This window comes from Chelon labrosus, assembly GCF_963514085.1.
Source record: "Chelon labrosus genome assembly, chromosome: 14".
Classification (NCBI taxonomy): Eukaryota; Metazoa; Chordata; class Actinopteri; order Mugiliformes; family Mugilidae; genus Chelon; species Chelon labrosus.
Window position 1 is genome coordinate 18,070,387 of NC_140347.1, and position 12,739 is coordinate 18,083,125.

Below are 12,739 nucleotides of genomic sequence, written 5' to 3' on the forward strand. Positions count from 1 at the left end.
TATGACCACCTTCCTAATATTGTGTTGGTCTCCAAATCGGTTTATAGATTTTAGAGGGTTCTTAAAGGAAAATTTTACATTTACAATCAGGGAACGTGATCAGATGAGGAAGACCTTATCGTGCAAACCAAAAGCACCAGGAGATCGACAAAATAACTTTTAATTTCAGTCCATTTTCTCCACTTCCTCTGCATTTATTAAAATAATTATGTTTACTAATGCATATTCACACAATGGGGGGTGACAAATGATGTCTACTGCTATCAAGGAGTGTCATTGCTATGGGGTTAGGGGTGCCTGGTCTGGTGTAGGTGGGTAACATCCACGCGAATCCCAGGTCCAGAAGTTTCCCAGCAGAACACTGAATTGTCACAATGTTATTTACTTCTCCTGTCAGTGGTCATAATTTTGTGGCTGATCGGTGTATTTTAAGCGCTGTTCTTGAACAAATTGATGTGAAGCAGCCAATTTCGAGCTTTCCCACGGAGCTTAAACGCACCACGGGTCGGTTGACAGGCAATGCCGAGGGGGCGTGGTCCCGTGACGTCAGGGGGTGGAAGAAAACAGCAGAGCAGGAATCAAAACAAGAGACGGAGCGGACACGCCTTCGCTCCTAAAGGTTATAGCAGCTTATTTCCTTTTTACCTGCTGCAAGACAGACAGCCCGAGGCGAGACCCAAAGCGACAGAGGTAAAAAAAAAATAAAAAAATAAAAAACACTGCAGGAATGGAGTCCACAGAAATGTCAGACAGCGCTGACAGGAGCCGTCGATAGAGGTCGAAAATAACACTGACACCCGAATCCTGTAAAATGCCCAACCAGAAGACCAGCAAGGGAAAGAAAAGCAAACGCACCAACAGCAGCGGGGATGAGCAGGAAAATGGAGCCTGTGCGGCCGCAACAGGAGGCGCGGCCGCGGCTGCTGCTGCGCCCAGGACCGAGCGCTCGAGTGGTAAGAGTGGAAACGGACGCAGATGTAGTGAAGTTTGGTGATGCTGCCTTCCTGACAGGGGAAGCCCTGTCTGTCTGCCTGCCTGCCTGTCTCTCTGTCAGTCTGCACGACTGTGACATACGCGCATACACCGCTGCAAATGTTTCTGCCCCCTCTTTCACTTCTTTCCTTCATGCAGATTAAAAACATTTCACCAGTCCTCCGTTACAGGCACATAGCTATAGGCTACACTGGTCGACCATGATTTAAAGGCCTTGTGTTAGTGGAGCCAGTGAGTAGCTATCACTCGACTGCACTGCAATCTCTGAGTCTAAAAATTTGAAGGCCACCAGGGTTTGTTTTGGTACGAGAAGGAGCAGGAGATATCATTGAAGTGGACGCTGCTTGGTGTGTTGGATATAACCGAACTTTACAGGGGGTGACTGTGTTTATTTTGGCGGCGTTAGTCCCGTTTTTATGTTGTTTAATTATTGGATGGCGAGCAAGAAATCTTTAATTTGTGGAATTTATGAATGGAGTTTGGCGCCGTTAAGTCCTCTTGGGGGGAAACAGGGTGTATTTTATTTGCCATATAAAGTAGCAACAGGAAGTCTAAACGACACAATGCGGTACTTCTCTGGATGCATTTAATGATGGACTAGTGTGAACAGTTGGTGTGCAGGCTCTCCTGCAAGGCCTGACGCGCACCTTCCCCACACGGTGTCTTGTTGTGGCCTTCCTCCTCCTCCTCCTCCTCCTCCTCCACACCTCGCCGCTTGCGTGCGCACTCAACTCCAACTTCATCCCATGCAGACGTACAGCAGCAAGTGTATTTGAGTCTCTTCTTACATTGTAATAACACTTAGGACTAATAGACAACTTGCTGCAACTGGGATAATTTATGGTCAAAAAAAGCACAAATCATTTTAACTTGCATTAAACAAAATAACTTTGTCATTACAAAAAAATAAAATGTTAGAAAAGTTAACAAAATTTAAGTTTAGGATGTTTTAACTCATGCTGATATGCCCAAATGAAAATCAGCTGATACACTAAATGGAAATATATATATATTAGCACGTTTGGAAAGTGCAAATTAATAAATGGTGCTGATACCGCTCTGTAACCATACTCCATTACAATAAAAAGTCCTGCACTGGAAAAAAAAAGATATTGAAACAAAAGAATTTGAAGTTGAACTGAAGCGAACATTTTACTGGTGAGTGTCAGATGTGACCAGCTGCTGCGTTTTCTTGCTTTAAATTATAACAAAGTGAAACATCTCTGAGGTTTGGACCCTTACGTAACATATATGACCACAGTTCTCTGGGATTAAAATGCACAGACAGTCTTCTCGACTTTGTGGGTAAGTCAGAAAAGATGGTGAGAACCTGACACTGTACCGGAAAAAGGAAGAAGGAAACTACCCCGCAACACACACACACACACACACACACACACACACACACACTGCGTATTTATTGTGAGCTGCTCGTTCGCAGAGACTGAGTACCCACATTTGCTTGATTCACATCCAGACTTGACAACTGGCAGCTCTTGAATAGAGCCGCTCACAGGCCCCCGGCGGCCTGGTTCAATGTCATAAATAGATGCCGATGATGTGGCTTGCGAGGACGCTTTAACATTTTCACCCCGTTGCTGTGTTTGCTGGAATGAAGCTCACGACAGAGACGCTGCTTTAAAGGCACCGTCGTAGAGGCATAATAACACCAAAGCAGTTAAGTGCTGAAGATATGACTAAGCTTAGGACGAGGCAGCAGATTGCAAGGTGCAAAAAACGGGAACAAATCCCAAGTTGTTTTGATATTTCAATAAGGAGAATTGAAAGTAAAGGGCAAAATCAATGAAGCAACAAGACTTTATACTCCGATAAGACTCTCAGAGATGAAGCTGGTAGATGCGGACTAGACGCCCTCTGACTCTAGATACTGGTGGTGGAGGAGGAGCAGATAAGCTGATGGAGACTTCAGATGAGATAACCAGGATGGAGGAGGAGATGGAGAGGTGCAGGGCTGCACGTCAGACGGACTGAAAGACAAGAACGACTGAATCTCAATAAACTTAAAGAACGGGGACCGACTGGAGGTGTTGGAGAGAGTAGAGGAGCAGAAGTAACCTAAACTGGCTGCGGAGAGATAAAGACTGAGCATTTACTTCGCCTAATCTTTCAGCGAAAAGGAGCAACTTCTCTCATTTGAGAAGCTGAAACCAGCAAATGTGACACTCACTAAGCTATAATGACCCACATCTGCTGTCTTCATCTTCTTAAATCTGCTTTTACTCAGATTTTCCCCATTTTATATGATTGTAAATGAAATATTGTTGAGTTTTTGGGCAGTTTTTTAGACAAAATTAGCAATTTGAATTTGATTTGTGGTTCATATCTAACAAAAATGTTTGACAACTGCATCGTTATTCATATAAAAGCGAGTAGTCTCTTTTATCTCATATAGGCCCTTTTCTAGCAGTGTGCCTTGAATATTAATGAGTAAAATTACATCAGTGTGTTGAATAAATTAGGCTTTTTTTATGAAACTTTGATGAGAACACAACAAAATCACCCCGCCCTTCCCCCCTCCCTTCTCTGCTCATTCAGAGGTCCAGTGCGCGACCCCTCTCGGCTGCAGTCTGGCCCGTCCCATCGACCTGGAGAAGGACGACTACCAGCGCGTGCTCTGCAACAACGAGCTCTGCCCCTACGGCAACTGGATGCACCTGCAGTGCTTCTACGAGTGGGAGAGCTCCATCCTCGTCCAGTTCAACTGCATTGGCCGGGCACGGTCCTGGAACGAGAAGCAGTGCCGGCAGAACATGTGGACCAAGAAGGGCTACGACCTGGCCTTCAGGTTCTGCTCCTGCCGCTGTGGCCAGGGTCACCTGAAGAAAGACACCGACTGGTACCAGGTGAAACGCATGCAGGACGAGCGCAAGAAGAAGCCGTCGGAGAGGAGCTCGGGCAGGATGGGGGCCAGTGGAGGCGCTGCAGGGGTCGGGGACGGGTTTTTTGACGAGAGCAAGAAAAGTAAACCACCAGGAGGAGCAGCAGGAGGAGGAGGCAAACTAGCTCACAGGGCCTCTAGTCAGGAGCTACCTCGAAGACAATCAGTGGACCGACAGAACTCTGCAGAGAGAGCAGCAGCAAGTGGAGGAGGAGGACACGCCACAGGAGGGCCCTTTCCCCTGGGGCCACCTCAGAAATCTCCATGTGACTCCTCCCCGGGACAGTCTCCTCCTACCGGCTTCACCTTCTCCCCTACTGCTACCCTCGGATCAGGAGGTGGAGCGGCAGGTCTGCGGGGTTCCCGTCAGCTCGGGGAGTTCTTTAAATCAGCCGTCCACATGGACCCGCAGAGGAAGCACCTGCTGCTCGGGGGGGCCCTCGGTCGGGGCGGTGGCTGCCCTTTAGGAGCCTCGGGCAGTGCAGCCGGCGGCAATCACCTGGATCACGCGTCCGTTCTTCCCCTGCAGCTCTCCTTCGCCCTGCCGCTTCACCACCGGCTCGCCTCCGGCAGCATGGGCGACGGCCCTCACCCTCACCCGGTGCAGTTCCTGAGGAGGCTGGACCTCTCGGAGCTCCTCACCCACATCCCCCGCCATAAACTCAACACCTACCACGTCAGGATGGAGGACGACGCACAGGCAGGCCAGGGGGAGGAGCTGCGCAGGTAGGGCTTCTGGGAAATGAAGTTTCTTATGCTTCTTTGGAAGCTTATGCCACATTAAAACGTCCAGAATATTAAAATTAAATGAAAAAAAATGTGATTGTGGGAAAGCATTGTGATTGTAATATCAAGGAAATGGAAATAAATGATCAGGTAGAAATACTTATTATACAACTTGAAACACAAACTTGGTCGTTTTTCCATCGTTGGGCCATTAGTGAGCTACTGTTGCACTAGTTTTGGCTGCGTGTGCCACATGGTTGGCACTAGTCGGACCTCTTTTTGCAGCTTATTGTAATATTTTCACTCTAACGTGACCAATGAATTAACAGTAGACCTAGAAACTGTGCCAGCTGGTTGTTGGTTGGTCTTTGCGGTCAGGGCACAGGTGACATGAGGGGATGTCACAGTCCGCCCTTGTTGCCGTTTTGGTTTGACAGTATTTTTACGACCATTTCTTCCTTTTGTAGACGTTAATACTTAAAAGCTTAATGATCTGCGTGTTTAAAGGCTTAGTAGCTTCCTAAAACACTCGAGGCATCATGAGAGATGGTAGGATTCAAAATCTACTCCAGTGAGCATAATAATCATGAAAATCCTGCCTGAGGAAACATAAATCTACCGGATGCATTTGGTGTTAGCGGGTTCTTCATTGTGTTTTTGTCGTCCCGTAGGTTCATCCTGTCCGCCCTCACTGCGAGCCAGAGGAACGTGGTGAACTGTGCGCTGTGCCACCGGGCGCTGCCTGTGTTTGAACAGTTTCCCCTGGTGGACGGGACGCTGTTTCTCAGCCCATCGCGCCACGACGAGATCGAGTACGACGTCCCCTGCCACCTTCAAGGTCAGACCTGGCTAAACAGCTCAACAAATGCTTTATACATACACTGTACACCGATCAGCCACAACAATATGACCACTGACAGGTGAGTTGAATAACATTGACCATCTTGTGACAATACAATGTTCTGCTGGGAAACTTTTGGACCTGGCATTCATGTGGATGTTACTTAGACATGTAGCACCCACCTAGACCAGACCAGGCACCCCCACCCCATAGCAATGACACTCCAGGATGCAGCCTGACACAGGCACACACAAAAAAAAAACGCTTCAGGGACAACTCAAAAAAACATGAAGAACAGCACAAGGTGTTGACCTGGCCTCCAAATTCACTAGATCCCAAATTGATCAAGTATCTGTGGGATGATCCACAGAGGCCCCTCCCCTCAACCCATAGGACCTAAAGGCCCCCACTAACAACATTCTGTTTCCAGACACCACAGGGCACCCTCAGAAGGCCCATGTCCATTCTCTGATGAGTCACAACTGTTTTGGAGGCACAAGGGAGACCTACACAATATTAGGAAGGTGGTCATAATGTTATGTCTGATTAGTGTGCGTTTCATTAATAATTTGTTTTGAAGAACTAATATTTTTCATTTTTCATCCTCATCGAGTAAACATGTAAGTAGTTTTAATTAGGGATGTCCCGATCAGGTTTTTTTGCCCCCGAGTCCGAGTCCGAGTCATTTGATTTTGAGTATCTGCCGATACCGAGTCCCGATCCGATCCAAAGTGACGTCATGCCGCATACTTTGTTTCTGTGTGGAGTTGAGACGGTCTGACTCTGTAACACCACATAACAGCAAATACTAAGATGTTATTTTTCCCATTTGTTTTGAAATATTATAGATCTGATAAAAAAAATAATGAGAATAAATATAAATATATATATATATATTCGATCCCTGATCGGGATGTAACGTCCGATTCCGATCGAGTCTGAAACCACGTGATCGACCCCGATTTCCGATCACGTGATCGGATCGGGACATCCCTAGTTTTAATTAATGCAGAGGAAGTGGAGAAAATGAGCTGAAATGAAAAGTTAAGTCGATTTTTTTTTAAGATGCTTTTGGTTTGCACAGTAAGCTCTACTCACCAGATCGAGTCCCTTGATTGTAAATGTTAAATTTTTGATTGAAATCTAAAATCAATGAAAACTGGAGCGGCCACGTCAGAATGGAGAGGTTTTATAAAGTTACTGAAAGATTTTAGCAGTAAATAGTCGGTCCACTGGTTGTGGTTAAGTGAGTGATTCAGTTGACTAACTAATGAATTTTATTTCATCAAGTTACAGTAATTTCTTCAGATTTGTGTTGTGCAAACTATGAAAAAAAAAACACGCAGTAGTATATGCACTGGTCCAATATGTACATGACTGGACACAGTTGACCAGAGAATTAAATGCTCTACAGGTTAGACCCTAAATACAACCAAATGAACGAAACAGTTCCATCAATCTGATAACACGCATCTGTATTTAAATAAAAATGTTGCAAAACCAGAGAAGAAGACCAACTTCAGCAGCTTATTGTGATTGATTTGCTTAAATCAACTGTCTAATGCTGTCTGAGTTGTCCAATCTGATCATTTAAGGCCTAAAAACAACACATTTAGAGTGAATTAGACTAATTTAGTTGCCTTCTCTGCTACTTTGTTTGAGGCTTTCTTGTGTTTCATGACGTGTCTTTTACAACCGATCGTCCTCATTTGCTTTTCCTTTGTCTATTTGCATGCGTTTTCTTTCTTTGCCAAGAACTCAGGGGCCACTGTGGTGTCAAGACAACCCGGCTGCTGCTGATCATTTAAAAATGCGCATACCGAGTAGTGACAAATAAATGATTAGCATGTTACACAGGTCAATTATACAGCCGCCTTCAAATTAAAGTGATCAGAATGCGTTAGCCTTCTTCACATAAAGAAGAATTGATCCATTAGTAAGCCTGGTCCGTACAGTGTATGTAGACATGAAAGGGTTTCTGCTGGCTTCTGCACAGCCCAGTATGAATGTGAATCATCGGCGGTGGCAGAGGCGGAGGCAGCACGAGGCTTCTTTGATGTGCTGGCCCACAAGCTTTGATATGTATGTCCTTCATATGCATCAGTAAGAAAGGATTGCTCATTCAGTTTGTCTTGCTTTTGTGTCAGACAGAATATAAATATCAGCAAAGGAGATTTGTCTGAGTTGCTCTTTCCATCTTTTGTCAAGTTTGCCTTAAGAAGGTCATGTCTGACCTCTAGTTCGCATCTTGAAAAGCAGAGTTCGGCGAAAAGCAAACAGAACAAGCATAATTTTGGCTCAAGCTCCACATGTGCAGCAAAAATATGATATAAAACATGATATGTAATATGCCTTGCAGCAAGAAGGTCCTGGGTTCGAATCCATCGAACCGTGGAGTTTGCATGTTCTCCCTGTGTCTGCGTGGGTTCTCTCCGGGTACTCCAGCTTCCTCCCACCGTCCAAAGACATGCTCGTTAGGTTAATTGTGATTCTAAATTGGCCGTAGGTGTGAGACCTGTCCAGGGTGTACCCCGCCTCTCGCCCAGTGACAGCTGGGATAGGCTCCAGCCCCCCTGCGACTCTCCAGAGGACAAACGGTTACAGAAAATTAATGAAGATGAATGAATAAATCTGACTTCAGAAGGGTCAAAAACTAACTGACACATATCATCTTCATGAAGGATTGGATTTATCACACAACTCTATTATTGTTGTAGCTAGATGTACTTGTCTTGCAAGCTCTCAATACACTTAATTTATGTTATTTTAAACAGATCTTCCATTGTTTCCACCATTGTATGGGAGTCTCCTCCAACGGAGCTAATCATTTTCCATTGTTGTCTCATTGTTAATGAGCTGGGAAATTCTTGTAGTTAGTCTGCAGCACTTTCATTAAATTAAATAATTTGTGCAGCGTAGCATCATGGTAAATGGTAATCATGAGGCCTGCTCAGGCCTAAAGCTGCAACGACTGGACAATTTTTTTGACCAGTCCGAAAGATAATCATCACTGATCACATGTCAAAAATGCCCCCCAAAAAAAAACATCTTTTGGTATTACATTGATATTTAAATAAGGAGATATTATTTGGAAATGAGGAGCAAGGTTTATTTAAGTAAGAAGAGCTTGTGAGAATAGAACTTCATACAGCCAGGTGAGTTTCAGGTGAAGGAGTCTAGACTCTGGTAAAGATCGGTTCATGTAGAGAGATGAGATGCCACAAAAACACGCTGAAGTCGGTGCCTGAATGCCACTGTCAGGTCCTCAGACTATCTTAATTTGAAAGGATTTAACAAAGGTATCAAACAAATGGATGGATTATTGGGCACAAGACCAAGGCTCCCTGGAACAGAGGCTCTGTAATATTTAGTAAGTGTATGTGTCGGAAAGGGATGTGAAACATTCATTCATTCATTCATCTTCTGTAACCGCTTCTTACTGTTAAGGGTCGCGGGGTCTGCTGGAGCCTATCCCAGCTGTCATCGGGCGAGAGGCCTGGACAGGTCGCCAGTTTATCGCAGGGAGATAACACAGAGAGAGACAGACAACCATTCACACTCACACTCACACCTACGGCCAATTTAGAATCACCAATTAACCTAACTAGCATGTCTTTGGACGGTGGGAGGAAGCCGGAGTACCTGGAGAGAACCCACAAAGACACAGGGAGAACATGCAAACTCCACACAGAAAGGACCAGTCGGCCCATGGATTCGAACCCGGGATCTTCTCGCTGTGAGGCATCAGTGCTAACCACCTCGCCACTGTGCTGCCCGGATGTGAAACAATGACCAATAAAATTACACACAGGGCAACTACAACCAGATGCACAGCAGCATGAAGAGACATGACATGTCCTGGAAGAACTAATTGGACCAGTGTAGGGAAGAGAATAGTCCAAACTGATCATAGAGGAACAGAGCTTCCTTACTGAGCACAAAACAAGACATTTTAGATCTGTATTTTTATCATCACATCAATTATTAAAGAAAATAACCACCATGTAAGCATCACTCTGGTCTATATGGTGTGTTACAACCCGGTTTGTGGATCGCAACGTGACTTGGAGACCAGACACCAGACCTTATGAGTGGGTTTACTTCAGTAAGTCGTTGAGCTTCAGCAGTTGCAGGTCTCTCCAGGCATGTCTTATATGAAGACAATCCAGTCCATGCACCACCTATAGCTACTTGTCCTGACATTGCAAGGCCAGTGGAGGTGCACAAGTTTGTCAGACTGTATAAATGGACTCTTGCTTTAGAGGCGTAGAGGATAAAAGATTGTTGTTGTTTCATTTCTCTTAAATAAATCTAATGGCTAGTGGCTAATTCCTCATTCTTCTTCCTCCACCAGGCCGGCTAATGCACCTCTACGCCATCTGCGTGGACTGTTTAGAGGGCGTCCACAAGATCGTGTGCATCAAGTGCAAGTCACGCTGGGATGGGAGCTGGCACCAGCTGGGCACCATGTACACCTACGACATACTTGCTGCTTCACCGTGTTGCCAGGTAGAAACGATGGTCTCTGAAAGGGCAACCAATGGGCACTTCACAAAAAAATAAATTAAAAAAAAGTAAAATAGAGGTCAAGTAATTGTTTTGTTCTTGTTTTTCTATCACAGTGTTATTACTTCAACATATGTTAGAAGGTGATTGTAAGTGAATGTGTTCATAGTGTGATTTGACGCCCTCTGCTGGACAGAAATACTTCATTACAGCTTTAAAACTTTTTTTTTTCCCAAACGTATTCACATTGAATTAATTTAATATTAGGAGACGACTAAGATGGAGCCACATCTTCAATGTTGCCACCCACATTAGTTCTGTCTTCATTCGTCTTTTCAAAACACTTGTTTAAACAACAGGTTGTTATTGCCACCTCCATCTTTCTGTCCCTCCTGGAAACTCGTCACATCACATGATGTTTATCTCACGTGGAGCAAACATGCTCAGACGGAAGGGTTTTTATTCCAACTAGAGAGAAGAAACCTTCAGATCAAGTTTTTACTTTTTTTGAAGGAGCTAATATTTTCCTATTTAACGGATAATCAAAAGATTTACACCAGCCTTCTCTATCTGATTGAAAATTGACCTTTGAGTCGTCATTATTCAGTCACATGTACCGTTCAGAAGGTCCGTCTCAGATTTTGCCTAATGCAGCTTTATTTGAGCCTTCCGTCCGTCAGCTGACCCTGTGTCTTCTGTGTCCTCAGGCCCGTCTCAACTGCAAGCACTGCGGGAAGCCGGTGGTGGACGTTCGAGTCGGGATGCAGTATTTCTCCGAGTACAGCAACGTCCAGCAGTGCCCTCACTGCGGCAACCTGGACTATCACTTTGTTAAACCCTTCTCCTCCTACAAAGTACTCGAGGCTTATTGACAAATGTTGATCATGCATGCTAGTTAAGTTGCTTTTGTTCTCATATTTTTTTTTTCTAACACAATCTAGGAAAGAGTTTATTTTTTTGGGCCTTAAAAGTGGTTTTTATGTTTTTAATTTCCCTTTCTTTTCTATTTTTATTCTGTATTTGACTCTAGCTGAAAGAGAAATTAAAAGTGTATCAGTATGCTGTGGAGAGGAAGGTGTGGATGAAGAGTGGAACCAACACTCAAGTCAAGAAAATATCTGTGACAAGTGAATGTATCTGTATGCCAAATTTGATTTTATTTTTTACCAAAAACGATCTCGAATAAACCAGAGAAAGATACTTGCTGGCGTCGGTTTGATATGTTCACCCGGTGACATTTAGAGTAACCTGTATTTTGACGTTATTTTGAAAATGATCAGGTTCTTTTTGTCCTCACATCACTCACATGGATCTGTTAGTCATCATCAGTTAGTTGCTTATAAGAGGAAAACACACTATTGCTGCCCTATTGGTTTGATTTTATTGTTGACTGCCTAGGTTTTCAGTGCATACACTGATCAGCCACAACATTACAACTACTGACAGGAGAAGTAAATAACACTGACTCTTGTCACAATTCAGTGTTCTGCTGGGAAACCTTTGGACCTGGCATTCATGTGGATGTTACCTAGACATGTACCAGACCAGACTAGACCCCCTCACCCCATAGCAATGACACTCATTGATGGCAGCAGCCATCTCCAGCAGGATGCAGCCCCCCCAAAAAAAATAAATAAAATAAAATAACAGTTTTGGAACAGCTCAAAAAAAACATGAAAAACAGCACACAGTTGACCTGGCCCAAAGGACCCAAAGGCCCCCACTAACAACATTCTGTTATCAGAACACTCCAGGATGCAGCCTGACACAGGCACACACAAAAAAAAAACGCTTCAGGGACAACTCAAAAAAACATGAAGAACAGCACAAGGTGTTGACCTGGCCTCCAAATTCACTAGATCCCAAATTGATCAAGTATCTGTGGGATGATCCACAGAGGCCCCTCCCCTCAACCCATAGGACCTAAAGGCCCCCACTAACAACATTCTGTTTCCAGACACCACAGGACACCCTCAGAAGGCCCATGTCCATTCTCTGATGAGTCACAACTGTTTGAGGCTCAAAGGGAGACCTACACAATATTAGGAAGGTGGTCATAATGTTATGTCGCTGCCTATATGGTTATTTGTATTTGTATTGTTATTTGTGGCCACTTTGTGGTTATTTTGTGGATTTGTGGTCATTGTGTGTCTCCTTTGGGTCTCTGTAGTTATTCCGTATGTGTCTGTAGTTGTCTTTGGACTTCTTATAGTTGTCTATATGGTTCTTTCAGGTCACTTTTGCATGTCGTTGTCATTTTGTCTTCTAGCAGCTGTCTCTGAGGTTATTTGTGCATCTTGGTGGCCATTTTGTCTTTTTGTAGTTGTCTCCGTGGTTATTTGTTGTCTTCTTTGTAGTTCCTTTGCACGTGTTTGCAGTCGTTTTATTTCTTTTAGGCCATTTCATGTATGTTTATTCTTGGTAGCCATTGTGTGTCTGGTGTACCTAGTTTTGCAAGTGCAAGTGGTCGGCAAATTACAGGTTTCGCGGCAGATAATGCGTTATTTAGAGGCTGCATCTCGTTGCCGTCACTCCCACTATGTGGTTAAACGCTGATCTAATCATCTCCTGAATGAGTGCAAATGACACAAAAGTTATATGGGTGAGTAAACGATCGTATTTTATGCCAGAAATAAGGTCCTGGTTGTAAAAAAAAAGTAGTTCCCCTTTAACAGTTGTTGTGTTTCTCTTCAAGTCATTTTGGCTTTGCAGTATTTTGTGTCTCATCTAGTGTCTGGTCATATAGTGGCTCTAGTTATTTTGCACGTGTTTGT

At 44.2% G+C, this 12,739-nt stretch overlaps 1 protein-coding gene across 1 annotated transcript; it reads left to right on the plus strand.

Annotated features, from left to right (window-relative positions):
• The first annotated feature begins 44 nt into the window (after positions 1 to 44).
• On the plus strand, positions 45 to 11,344 carry heca (hdc homolog, cell cycle regulator). The gene is made up of 5 exons (XM_084560755.1): positions 45 to 953; positions 3,550 to 4,618; positions 5,290 to 5,456; positions 9,814 to 9,968; positions 10,673 to 11,344. Exons 1-5 carry the CDS (start codon positions 812 to 814, stop codon positions 10,835 to 10,837), a joined length of 1,698 nt encoding a protein of 565 aa, XP_084416881.1. The 5' UTR covers positions 45 to 811; the 3' UTR covers positions 10,838 to 11,344.
• Positions 11,345 to 12,739: the final 1,395 nt, after the last annotated feature.